We start from the raw sequence: 13,999 nt of genomic DNA on the forward strand, positions 1-13,999 counted from the left end.
TCTGAAAAGACACGATGCAATGACAAATTGGACCTTAATTCGTAACCCTAAGTAGATAACCAATTTGAATTAAAAGCAACAAATTCAATTAATTTCAAATTATCCCCAATTTCTAAGAACCCTAATTTTTCTAATCGTTACACCCTAACATCAAAATTCATAATTAATGGATTAAAAGAGAAGAATTACCTATGAATTACATACCCTACTTGTTTTCACTTCTTCAATTAGGAATTTTCAGAAGAAAAATTAAAAAAGTGGGCCCCACACGCCAGACTTTTTCGCCGAAAAATGTAAAAAGGTAGTGCTACTATAACTTTTTAAATTTAGGGAATAGTTTTTTTGATAAAATTTTTTAGTGGGTAGTTGTTTCCAAATACCCTTATTTAGCATGTAGTTCCTGACAATTTTTCCTTATATTTATATAATATGATTATTATTGTGTTTAATTTCATATAGAAACTAGTTATAAAAACGAAGAAAGTGGTAGCTAGTTATAAAAACGATGGACTTTTGATGTGTAGTAGCTAGTTATAAAAACGAAGAAAGTGGTAGGTAGTTTCAAGATCAATGTGATCATAATTACAAAACTTTTAGCTCGCGCGAGCACGCGTAATGGAGCCGTAGACAATCAAGTATTCAAGTGAAATCCAATCCTGGGATTTTATTTTCCAAATTAATCTCATTTGCTTTTTTCGGTATATAAAAACGCAACATGTCGAATTTAAAATTGACGTCACTACGTCAAGTACACGCTAAAATGAATTGACGTAGTAAAATTTGAAAGGAACTTAAAACACAATAATTTTCAAAGGAACTTATACTGCAAACGATTGTTTTATATAGGGACTTTGACTTGAATTTTACAAATGTATAAGTAAATAATTATAACAATTTCTTGGATTAGTTATAATGTACCAAGTCAACTTTTTCGATCTTAGTAATGTATAACCATCATATAATAAGTTGTTGGATCAGTTACAATGTATTGTACCAATCTATATTAATATTAGCAGACAATTAAACATATTAATGGTCAAAGTATGCATACTATGTTAGTAGCGTATCATGAATTCTTTGGTGAATATATACTTTTTTGCATTGTATTGCATGCAAATTAATATAGAAACATGGAATTTTGATATTCCACTCCTCAAAATAGTCGTTATTTAAATGATCGAGAGATATAATCTAATCTAAGAAAAATTGTAAAACTGATGTGGAATAGTATGAAAAAGGTTATGCTAGTATTGTAGATTAAATTAGTACGTGGTACAAGAAAACAAATACAAGATTCATATACTGTATACATCTGTTAATTATTATGTGCAATAAATGAATATTTTATTCTCACAAATAATACACTTTGTTGCACATAATAATTAACAGAGGTAGTATATAAGTATAACAAATTAGGTTAACTTGTAGTGTATGATTAAAAATCTTGCAACCTCAATTACTTGATCAAGAAAACCAACTACTAAGATATAAATGATACAAAACACATACGTATGTAGTAGTATTTTGTACTTTGATATAATAATAAGGAGCAAATAAGTGTAATAGAACAATAAAAATTTATAATACAAAAGTAAATATTATTTATTCATCAACCCGGAACAAATATTGTACACAGTACACATGCTCACACCCTCAAGGCCTCAATTATTCTCTATAGAAAAAGTGTGAAACCCTCACAAATTAAAAAATTAAATAATTAAACAAATAAAAGAAAGGAATGAAGCTAAAATTAGACTTTTGATACAAACAAACTTAAAAATTACACAAGAATTTATTCATGTCTACGAGTACAATACAAGTATGCAACACAGTATTTTAATTATCTTTGATTTTGAATTAATTCAATAAATGCTTATCAGATCAGCTTATCGCGTCATGCCTCCTGCCATTGATGGAGGTACCATCCCCTGGTTTTTCCTCTCCTCATTACCTTGCCATCCTATACACATAACAATTTAAAATAAACTAATATAAGTTCAATTTTTAATTGTCAAAAAAATTTCCCCTTTAACCTGTAATAATAGACACGAGTCAACTCTATAAAAGTATGAGCAATTACTATTAGAATTCTTTATCTCGAGGAGGATTCCTAATGCGATAAATATGTAAAGAGAGATTAGATGAATGATAATTACCGAGGGCAAGATCATAGCCACGATGTTGAAGTTCACGGTACTCTTGGCACAAGGCACAAGCTTCACACCAAAAGTGAGTACAACAATCTCCACAACTATTCTCTGGCATTCCAAGTTGAGCCTTCAACTTTGAACGATAAGTGCATGAATATATCCATTGACATCCAGTCAATACCAAAAGTAGTGAATACAATGCTCCACTTACACCACATGCTGCATTAATCAAGTTTCACAAAATCAAAATTAACCTAAATATACTTCTTACTACATCATAATTGATGGAATTGAGTTGATCAATCGATTACTCGATAATTTATATGCATAGGACTTGTATACTTACATGATGAACCTTTGTCAACAATCTCTGCTATACGTCCAAAAGTGATGCATGGGCACCAACATGTCATACAACCTGCGCGTGTATTAAATTTTAAGTAACAAACATTACAAGGGTGCACGGGTTGTTGTTAATTCATGGTATATATAGTAAATTAATATATGGAGACGATTAAAGATAACTGGCCTGGCGAATATATGATAGAGATGAGACCGACTTACAAAGAGAACAATCAGAGAAACAATCACAAAGACCACTAGAGAACTCTCCAGCAATTGCAACTGATTGATTTGGTGGAGCTGAAATTGGAACACCAATTGCATGTTGATGATCTTGCTTCATGTTTTTTATTATCTAGAAATAATAATTGTACACGAAAAAATAAATGTAACGTTTATTAAGTTTCTACTTTGTAAAAAAATGTATACAAATATATGATAAAGTGATATTATATCAAACTTGGAGTTAGTCCATATATTTATAGTAGTCTTGGCAGGATGAAATTAAAGCAAAGCTGGAAATTTCAAGGAAGTAGTATTAACTAAGTTATTTGTATTATCATATAATTATATGAAGTAGTTTATTAATACGTAAAATAATTGGTCAATTCAAAATTAGCAACTTGAATCGGATAACACGCTGGAAATGTGATAATGGTAGATAGTGGTCAGATTATTATTAATCGTCATTCATAGTTGGTCAACAAATTATTAAATAATTTAATAATCTCCTGTTATCATCTTTATTTATGATTTTTATTGCTTTCCTACCAGAAATACTTTAAAATAATACGGAGTACGTAGTATTATTTTAATTTGTTGGCAAGTTGTAGGCCATCTTGACATTTTTGTACAGTACTTTTTTTTTTTTTTTTTTTTTTTTTTTTTGAAGAATAACATTTTTGTACACAAGTAAAGTAGTTTATATCGTAGTATTGAGTCTATTCTTTTTTTTTTTTTTTTGACTGAAAAATAAAAAGTCCCTAATTTAATTTTTAGGATTTTTACTATGGAGTACCTATTATTTTTTAAAATTACTCGTATAAAATCATAAAATTGTAGGTTGTGTGCAATATGCATGCATGGAATTTTAAAAGTTATATGTGTATATACAAAGATTTTGAATTTTGAAAATTAAAACATTGAGTCATCAAGAAATTAGTACTCGTTTTTCTTATATAACAGTGTAATATTCAAAAGGATGTGTGTAGGAGTAGTATTATATTAAGATTTTTTTTTTTGACAAGAGTATTATATTAAGATTTAAGAATAGTATGGAGCAAAATGGTATTGAAATAGATATTATTGTACGTGTTTTCATATATTCATATTGAAATATATTTACATACTTTTAATTTGGATCAATGAATTGAATATAAATGTTATGTATATTATACATCGCGTACTCTTTTCATCCTATAATATAGTGCATAAAAAATTATTATTAATGTGTAACAAAAGATATTAATCGTCAAAAATGAATGTTAAACATACTCGGTATGATTGCATGTAATGAAATATGCACTATTATGTTATAAAATACAGTAGATAAGTACTTCAAACAAGTTAATGATAGGATTCAATTTTTTAAATAATAATTGACCCAAAAATGATGGGAAGACACCCAAACTTTGATAGACACTTGAAACAAATGGTACTCCGTATTAAATTAAAGTCAACATAAAAATTCCTAAGTAGATGGCTAATTGGCCATAGTTTCCGCCATCAAGAACTTTACTAAAGCTAGTAATAATAGTATTATTAGGGTTTAGACACATGGCAAATTGGGAAGTGGCTGCTTTAATTTAGTATTAGCGTAAATCATTGGACTCCACATTAGTCGTTACAAATATAGGCACGTTAGTTCTCTACTGTAGTCGCCAAAATCATTGGACTTTCAATCTCAAATGGTGTTAGAATATACAAAGTAATTGTCTCCATCCGTCCCTAAATTACATTCCTCTTTATTTCTATTATGTGAGGAATAAATGCTAAAAAGAGGAATGTAATTTAAGGACGGAGGGAGTACTATTTTTGCTTTCTTATTTGAAAACTTTGCTTGTCTTTTTCTTGATTAATATTCAACATTAATATACTACGAAGTACTCCGTACTTCGTATAGTATATTATAAGGTGATAATGATGTAACTAATTGGATAACTAATGTATGTACAGACTATGTGCGATGGCATGAACTTCATTTTTGTTGACTTTAGGATGGGTATAGTATTGAGTTTTATTATCATGGTTTTGTCGTTAATTCTTCTATTGAGCATGACGACATAGATTAACGTTTTTTTTTTTTTTTTTTTAATCGTCATTGTCCGTGTGTTTATCTGATTTACTCTTTGGACTAATCTGGAATCGGGACTTAATTTTGAGTGGTTATGAGGTTTCAATCACCTCTTAATTGTTGTAATGGGGGCTCAGTTTTAAATGGGTGATTAGAAGATTAGGTTTGTCTTGAATTTGATAGGCTTTAAATGGTTTAAAACCTTCAGTATTGAAAATTTTACAATAGTCGTTTGAAATCATCTTAGGACTTGGGAATTGGGATAATGGGATTGCCAATTTGCCATTCCATTTTCGTCACTTACTCATTTTAATTTGTAAGTTATAAATATATTTATAGAGTAAAATTTATTGATCATATTATATTTCATATTTTATGAATACTTTTATTTTTGTTGAACAGAGTAAAAAAAAAGTGAAGCTAGCTAATTTATTTATCAAAATAAAAGAATATGAAAAATGCAAATATTTATAAGAGCACTCTCACCAATGGGGAGAAAAATGCCCATGGGTAATTTTTGGGGTTTAATAAAAAAAAATAATTCCCCATCAATGGTCTAAATTAAAAATGCCCATGGGCAAATCAATTTTTGATCAAAGTTTGGGCAAAATTAAAAAACTGACCAAGAAGAAGTGGGCCCCACGTGCAAGCTGCATTTAATTTTTTTTTTTGCTAAGCATACCTCAAAACGCAGCGTTTTGAGGAAGCGTATGCTTTGCTTCACCTCAAAACGCTGCGTTTTGAGGGTAGGAAAAGCAGAAAAAAAAAAAAAAAAAGATTTTGGCAGCCCTGACAGGCGCGTCAGCACGCCCAATTAGGCGCTGACACGCGTCCTGTCAGGTGAGTTGGACCAATCAGGAAATTCCTGATAATTGCAACGGTAACAATTTTGTAACGGGTATTTTGTGCTTATAAAATTAAAAAAAAAAAAATATACCAACGGCTAGAAAAAAAAATTCTCTACAAATAGAGACCCATTTTGCCTATATTTTCATATTTTCAAAATTCACATAAATTTGTGGTATTTACATTTTCTCTCAATTTCTCCCTCATAATTAGTCATCCTTTTAATATTAATATTATTATTATTATTATTATTATTAAAATAAATATTATTATTATTGGAAGTATAATTATTATTGTTATTATTTTAGCTTATTAATATTATTATTGTTGTTCGTTATTATTTTTGTTATTAATAATATTATTATTATTATTATTATAATAGTTATTATTATTATTATTGTTATTATTGTGTTAGTTTTTGAAATTAATAAAAAAAAATAGATATGGATCCCAATAACCCCTTTTACTCAATACTTTCTCAAAATTGTAATGATTTTGATGAGAATTTCATGAATCAACCTCAATTTCAACTTTTCCTACAAAGATTGAGCAACACCTCTCTGCTAAATCCTCCACAACAACAAATACCTCCACAACTTGAAATACCTCCACAAATTCCAACTGAAAACACTGATTACGAGCAATCACCTCCTGTCTACCAAGGAAGTAACTCTCAGTACGATGATAGCCAAGAAGAAAATGTGCCTGAGACACCTCAACACCCTCCGTCGACTCAAAGAATGCGTGTGGGTTCCAACCAACAACTCGCTAAAGCTAGTCGTATTTGGTCGGTCGCAGAAGACGAAGCTCTTATTGGGCTATATTTAAAATACAGTGGAAATGCGATAGTGGGTACGGGCATGAAAGCTGCTGAACTTTGGCGACAAATATCTGCGGCGTACGACATGGTTCAAGCTAAGAAGCCAGAAATACTACCACCCAGAAATGCAAAGAGTTTGGAGAACCGTTGGAGAAGGATGGCGGCAGATGTACTGTTATGGACAAGTTGTTATGATGAAGCGGGTCCGTTAACTGGAAGTGGATTCAACGAAGTTGATCGAATTCAAAAGGCCTCGAAGTTGTTCCATATATCAGCCAAACCACCACACAATTTTGTTTTTCCCCACGCTTGGGAAATGATAAAGAATGACCCAAAGTGGAGGCCGAAACTCAGATGGGCATTGTCACTAAAGGAACGACAGGATTGTCAACTACGTCCGGAAGGGGACACCGAGGATAGCAGTGGAAGTGGAAAGAGATCGAGAACTGACAGTGAAGCTGAAGGAGATGTTCCCGTTGGTGGGTTTTCATCAGGAGGTATACCCAGACCCGACGGGGTAAAAAAAGCAAAGGCTAAGCGTAAGGGAAAAGCTATTGCTCATGATAGTGCAATTTTAAGTATTGGTGAACAGATACAGGCTTGTACTGAAGTTAGAAGCTTTGAGGCAAATTTACGGCAGCAAAGGTTGGAGCTTGAAAGGGAAAAGGAAAAGAGGAAAAGAAGAAGATGAAATTTGATATGTTGCAAGCAATTATGTCCAAAACGACGCCACTTACACCAACTGAAGAAGCGTGGAAGGAGGAACTAATTCAAGAAGTGTATGGTGGAAAGTAGAGTAGTTTATTATGCATTATGATTTCAAGTATTTTGTTTATTTTATGTTGCAATGAATTAATTTTTATTATTAATTATGTTCCAAAAATTTATCAAATTATATTACATTTTCATATATTTTGTTCAATTATAAGTGAAGTACTAGCTACTGTGTAGATTTTTGTCTTATATAATTATGAGTCAAGTGGTTGGTTTTATCAACCATTGAACTGTCAAATCCCAAAAAGTAGTCAAGTCCAATTGTAGTTTTTGTTTTATACAACCATTGAGTAGTCATTTCATACATAACTTCAACCGTATGACAAGCATTGGTATTGATTATTAAGAATTGAGTAGTCATGTATTTTGTTTTTACTATACATTGAGTAGTCAGTTCACACTCAGTTGAAGGACATGCATTGATAACATTTCCTATTTAAAGGTGTGAAATCCATAAATTGATCCACAACACCAAAACATTCAAAAACCAAACACAAAAAATGTTTTCCATAAGCTCAACCTCAAGCTCAAATTCTTCTGATTCAGATCAATATGCGGAATTTGATAATCTAGTTGACGAATTTGTCACAAATCACTTCCCTAACATAATGCTTCCTCAACCACCTCCATCCGAGACCGAAATTGTAAATGAAGATGAAACAGTTCCGCAGCATAGGGGAGATAGAGAAAGGGAGAAAGGGAATTTGCAATTGTACAATGATTACTTTGCAATAAATCCTGTGTATTCCGAAAATCAGTTTCGGCGTCGATTTCGAATGCACAAACCTTTATTCTGTCGGATTATGAATAAAGTGGTTGAGGGCGATTTGTTCTTCCAGCAGCGTAGGAATGCAGCTGGTAGGCTTGGCTTATCACCTCTGCAGAAATGCACCGCTGCAATAAGAATGTTAGCGTATGGTGTTGCTCCGGATGCCGTAGATGAATACATACGCATGGGTCAAACAACATCTAGAAAATCAATGCAACATTTTACTCAAGGGGTGATCAAGCATTTTGAGGCCGAGTACTTAAGAAGTCCAACAGATGAAGATTTAAGGAGAATCCTTCACCAAAATGAAATGCGTGGATTCCCGGGCATGATCGGTAGCATCGACTACATGCACTGGGAGTGGAAGAACTGTCCTATGGCTTGGAAAGCACAATACGCAGGTCGTAGCAAGAATGCAACCCTTATCCTCGAAGCTGTTGCGGATCAAGATTTATGGATTTGGCATGCATTTTTTGGAATACCCGGCTCTTGTAATGATCTGAACGTCCTATACCGCTCTCCGGTGTTTGACGATGTTTTGAAAGGTCGGGCACCACCAATTAGTTTTATGGTAAACGGCCATGAGTACAACATGGGATACTACTTAACAGATGGTATATATCCGAACTGGGCAACATTTATACAAGGTATCACATATCCTCAACTCCAGAAGGACAAGTTATTTGCAGATAAACAAGTTGCAGCTCGGAAAGACGTTGAACGTGCGTTTGGAGTTCTACAGGCTAGGTTTGTCATATTACGACAACCTTCACTTGCTTTCGACGAAGACATTTTGAGCGACATAATGAAAGCTTGTATCATTATGCACAACATGATTGTCGAGGATGAACGACACAATTACACTCGTGCCGAAATTTTGAGAAGGTATTACGAAGAAGATCGCCCTCAGCTTCATAGAGCAAGGTCCGGTCCGAGTACAAGTGCCACAGTGAATAACAACGAGCCTTTCGAATTTGACGTTGGCCGACCACCAAACGTTGATTTTGACGCGTATATTCAAAGAAGAATTACCCTACGTGATAGCCAAACCCATTTTTCTTTGAAAGATGATTTAGTTGAGCATATTTGGAAAAAATACGGTCGTAATGAATAAATAGTTTTGTAATCGTTAATTTATTTGGTTTGTATGATTGGTGTACGATCATTATGTTCCAATGTTGTAATCGTTATTGTTGTACTAATGAAAAATGAAATTTCGCATAAAATAATGACACAAATAATTAATATTGTACTCATAAATAATTTAATCAATAAAAAAATTTAGTTAAGAATAAATATTATTATTTTATTAAAAAATACATTTTGCAAAAATTAATATTAAAAATAATTAATATTGTACTACTCATAAATAATTTAATCAATACAAAATTTTGTTAACAATAAAATTAAGAAATACTAAATTACAAATTTAATGATGTGTAGGAGAGATAAATATTGGTGGGGTATAGGGTTAAAAATAGGAGAGAGAATGGTGGGGATTATAATTTTTGACCATTATAAAAATGACCAAGAAAATGCCCATGGGGAGGAGGAGGGAGAAAATGGTTAGAGAGAGATTGGGCAACCAAAAAATACCCATTAGTGGCAATGCTCTAACAGCTTGGGAGATAGACGATCTATACAAGCTCATATATTCTTAGAAAAAAAAAAAAGACTATTTCTTACATAAGCAAGTTGAGTAATCAAACTAGCTCAAACTTTACAAAGAAATCTTGAATAAAATCACATAAGATGATACATTTAATTTCTCTCTCAAATACTGGTAAAAAAAAAAAAAAAAAAAAACATACATTCGATCAACTTGAAATCGGGAAGAAAATTCTAACCACTAGAGTTATCCCTCACTTTCATAAAACATACATTCATCATAAGGAATAGTATACATTCATTATGTTATTTTACAAATATATACGATTTTTTTTTCAAGTTATCTCCCAAGGTTACTCATAAAATAAATCATCCGGCTTATCGAGTCATGCCACCTGGCACCGATGGAGCCATCACGGTTCCTTGATTTTGTCTTTGCACATTACCATGCCAACCTATAATAAACAACATAATTTATGCATGATTTTGTTGAAAATCTATTTTAATAAATGTTGAACAATCAAATAAAAGAGAGATTAATATAATCTATAAACCTATACTAAAAGCAAATAAGTAATGACACTTGTCACTACATGATGAATAATTTTCCCGTCTTTTTATTTTTCCTTTTTTCTTCTCCTATATTTTATTTTAGGAAATTAAGGAAAACAATTGGAAGGTGGAACATATTAAGTTAGTAACATACAATATAAGTAAAATAAATAATTCAACCATACCATTTACAAATTTGTACAAAATATTAAATATTTTAAATTAAAGCTTGACAAAAATTGTGTTATACTAAACATTTTGCATACTAGATTTTTTTATTTTTTTTTGAACGGTTTTGCATACTACATCAATACTAGCTAAATATAACTTTGTCTTTACATATAAAATAATTAATAGTTTCATAGATCATATCAGGAAAAAAAAGAGGCTTTGGATATAGCTCGATATAGGGCTAATATAGCTAATCTATGTATGCATTTTTTAAAATAATTATTGATATTAGAACATTTTAATTGTGTAAAATATTATGAGATAAAAGAGGAATATTAAAGAGACATATGTATATTTAAAAAAAAAAAAAAAAAAAAAAAAAAAAAAAGTAGACATGTGTAAATAAGTCTTTGTTCATATAGTTGTCATACATACATTTTCTAGCTTTTAATTGAGGAATAAGTAAACTATGAGGGAGTGCAATTTAAATTTTATTGTTGTAAAAACCGGTGGAAAGCAGGAAGTTATGAACCCAAAAGGATATGCATACAAAATTAACATTAGAATCTTCATTTAAGTTGTAGAGGCAGTTGGAAAGATTTTTTTATTCATGGTTTTGATTTAAAATTTTATGAATTAGTAGTTATGATTTCATTTTTCTTGAATGTATTTATCTTTCTGAAGTCTCACTAACTAATACGTCTTTCAAGATGGTATCCATAAAAATATAAATATATAATAAAAAAAATTGGTAAAGACATAGATTAACTTAGCCGAATTTAAGATGATAAAAAACCAAAGGGAATGAAATAGTGATAGAATGCGAATGCTCCAATAAAGTCTAAAATGTCGCGTGTTTGAACTTGTCTATTTAAATATGTCTAAAACCGAGTAAGTTTATATATTGAACTATTGCTTTACATTTATTTATTTTTTTAATTTAATTTGTTACATATAACTATTTTTTTTTAAAAAAAAAACAACTTATTTAAAATAATTTTTTTTAAAATTTATTATCGTGCATGGCACGGGACTTAAAACTAGTCTAATATATATTATTATTATATAAATAAAGTAGGCATTTTTGGAGAGCATTGGGAGCGCTACATAAGAAAATGTATATTTTCGACCAATTAAAAATTAGATGTCTATTTTATTTTAGAATTAAAAAAATCACTCGCCACTTAAACAAAAGTGACGAATGAAATTTTAAATTTTTTCCACGTAGGTAAAAACGACGAATAGTTATTTATTAAGATTTTAATTATTTAAGAGCACTAAATTTTTTCATTTTTATTTGTTACAAAACTAACAATTATCTTTAGATATTAGGATTTATATTATTTAAAAAACTAAAAATTATATTTTGATATTTAAAAAATATAAATTATCATTTGATGTTAATGGTTTTATGTAAATATTTGATGATACGATATTTTCATACAAAATTTAAAAACTTATAATGCAAGAAAAAAAATTAAGAGATCACCAAAAAAATATTTATATACAAAATGTATATAAAAATTCGTGCATCGCATGCCACATAAGCAAAAGTAATATTTCGACCAATGAAAAATTAGATTTATATATTAATTTTGAATTTAAATTTTCATCGCCATTTAAGAAAAAATTAGCAAATGAAATTTGAGAATTGAAAACAAAAAAAATAGTAATTTAAGATTTAAATTATGAAAAAAAAACAAAAATTATCTTTTTTATTATCTTTTACATTAGGATTTATATTATTTTAACAAATAATTAGAAATTAAAAAATATATTTTGATTTAATGATTTTATCAATCAATTTATAAATTCAAGTTCTATATACGTAAAATTTGAATAGGAATAATTTAAAACTTAACAAAATATTTTACCTTAAATTAATGTTAAAATAATAGAATAGAAAATAAAAACAAAAAATATTAAGAAATTACAAAAAAAAATATACAAAATGAAATATTTAAAAATCGTGCATCGCACGGGCTTACATCTAGTAATATATTACCAAGGGGAAGATCATAGCCTAGGCGTTGAAGCTCACGGTACTCTTGGCATAATGCACAATACTCGCACCAAAAATGGATACAACAATCTCCGAAACAATCCTCCGGCATTCCCATTTGGGCCTTCATTTTTGATCGATATGCGCATGAATATATGGATTGAAACCCCGTCAGGCCCAAAAGTAGTGCATATAACGCCCCACTCACTCCACATGCTACATTTCACGACAAAATGTACAATCAATTGACATGTAAACTTTTTATTAGAAACGAAGGTAGTAATTTATTTTAAAGATAATGTTTATTTATAAAGTAAAAGGTGAAGATCGATATATTATATTATAGTATATTAAATATTATGGTGTTATACTTACATGAGGAGCCTCTATCAACTATCTCGGCTATTCGTCCAAATGTGATACATGGGCACCAACAAGTCATGCAACCTGTTTGTGTACTCGTACGGAGTAGAATGTAAGATGGTGTAATTTTGTGTATTATATTATACGTACCTAGGCCGGGTCAAAGGGGGACTTACAAAGAGAAGGATCAGAGAAACAATCACAAAGACCGGTAGAGAAGTTTGCAACAGCAGCACCGGGTTGATTCAGGGGTTGAAATGGAGGAACATTCGGCACGGCCACCGGAACTCCCATTGCTGGTTGTTGTTGCTTCATGACTTAATGATACAATTAAGCAATAAAATTAGCCACAAATTATAATTATTGTGGCTTATAAATTTGGATTAATTGCTTAATGAACAAAGTTGCTTAAGAATAGGAGAGTATATATAGGTAGAGTGTATTGGCTTGAAATCTCAAAGAATATGTCATACTTTTACTGGTCTTAGAGGCCAGTTGAATAGGTACTTAGTCAGAGAATCAATTCTCCCGTACTTAATCAACGCTTAGTTCATTTAAATTTTAAAATGTATAATTCTTAGTTAATTATAATTAAGCTACAAAATAAAGATGTTTATACATAGTAAATAACTAAATTTAGCTTAGTCAAGATGTACATATCAGGAATGTACTGTCAAAATATACTCTAAGCTTTAAATAATGAATGAAACTAACATGGAATCATACAATGGCTCCATCCTTTATTTATTTATTTATTAGAAAGGGTAAGCTAAGGCTTTAGGCTTGACTTTTAAGTATTTTTTTTTTTAAAGGGCAAGTGATGTAAACAAAATTTGATCTCAAGTCTTGAGTATCACCCAGCTATTAAAATTTTTAATCAACTATGTTAGTTAATTATCTACAAACTTTAGTAAGCCTGATATAATGAGTAAAAAAAATCGTTGAAGTTTAGTAGTTCAAAGACAAGATCCATAACACTTCGCAAGTCCAAAAAAAGTTTCATCTCAAAACTATATGGTAATAGGAAGAGTAGCCTTTTAGCATTATAAAGTGTTTAATTCTCTTTTCTTTTATCAATGCGAGACTCTTACATATGTTATTTGGTGGGATAAACTTCAACAGTATTGCTTCGCCATATGATTCATCGCATTGTTTATGCATGGCTTCGCTTTGCGTACAGTAGCATCACTAGAAAGCTCGCCTAGTTTCGCAATTGAACCTCTAGATATTATATTGCATGGTACTCTTTGATTGGGTGCAGAGGCCAAACATATTGTGATAATAGAGTCCGAACATGACAACTTAATAT

The 13,999-nt window shown here is 30.5% G+C and overlaps 4 protein-coding genes across 6 annotated transcripts; 2 read left to right on the plus strand and 2 right to left on the minus strand.

The window, feature by feature from the left end:
* Positions 1 to 1,577: 1,577 nt before the first annotated feature.
* Positions 1,578 to 2,944, minus strand: LOC110724831 (cell number regulator 9-like). Its single transcript, XM_021904310.1, has 4 exons — positions 2,715 to 2,944; positions 2,497 to 2,568; positions 2,157 to 2,369; positions 1,578 to 1,960 (listed from the first exon to the last, which is right to left on the minus strand). The coding sequence occupies exons 1-4, from the start codon at positions 2,833 to 2,835 to the stop codon at positions 1,887 to 1,889; spliced, it is 480 nt and encodes a 159-aa protein (XP_021760002.1). The 5' UTR covers positions 2,836 to 2,944; the 3' UTR covers positions 1,578 to 1,886.
* Positions 2,945 to 6,074: 3,130 nt separating this feature from the next.
* On the plus strand, positions 6,075 to 7,142 carry LOC110724519. The gene has a single exon (XM_021903940.1). It carries the CDS (start codon positions 6,075 to 6,077, stop codon positions 7,140 to 7,142), a length of 1,068 nt encoding a protein of 355 aa, XP_021759632.1.
* Positions 7,143 to 7,725: 583 nt separating this feature from the next.
* LOC110724520 (protein ALP1-like) lies at positions 7,726 to 9,108 on the plus strand. Its single transcript, XM_021903941.1, has one exon. It carries the CDS (start codon positions 7,726 to 7,728, stop codon positions 9,106 to 9,108), a length of 1,383 nt encoding a protein of 460 aa, XP_021759633.1.
* A 595-nt stretch (positions 9,109 to 9,703) lies between these two features.
* LOC110724832 (protein PLANT CADMIUM RESISTANCE 2-like) lies at positions 9,704 to 13,073 on the minus strand. Of its 3 annotated transcripts, none has more exons than XM_021904313.1 (4): positions 12,867 to 13,073; positions 12,703 to 12,774; positions 12,331 to 12,543; positions 9,704 to 10,057 (listed from the first exon to the last, which is right to left on the minus strand). In XM_021904313.1, the coding sequence occupies exons 1-4, from the start codon at positions 13,003 to 13,005 to the stop codon at positions 9,981 to 9,983; spliced, it is 501 nt and encodes a 166-aa protein (XP_021760005.1). In that variant the 5' UTR covers positions 13,006 to 13,073; the 3' UTR covers positions 9,704 to 9,980. The 3 variants fall into 3 exon arrangements, with proteins under 3 accessions (XP_021760005.1, XP_021760006.1, XP_021760004.1); XM_021904314.1 differs by having other exon boundaries at positions 12,314 to 12,543; XM_021904312.1 differs by lacking the exon at positions 9,704 to 10,057 and having other exon boundaries at positions 12,092 to 12,543.
* Between the last annotated feature and the right edge of the window lie 926 nt (positions 13,074 to 13,999).

Source organism: Chenopodium quinoa, unplaced genomic scaffold (genome assembly GCF_001683475.1).
Source record: "Chenopodium quinoa cultivar QQ74 unplaced genomic scaffold, ASM168347v1, whole genome shotgun sequence".
NCBI classification, from domain to species: domain Eukaryota; kingdom Viridiplantae; phylum Streptophyta; class Magnoliopsida; order Caryophyllales; family Amaranthaceae; genus Chenopodium; species Chenopodium quinoa.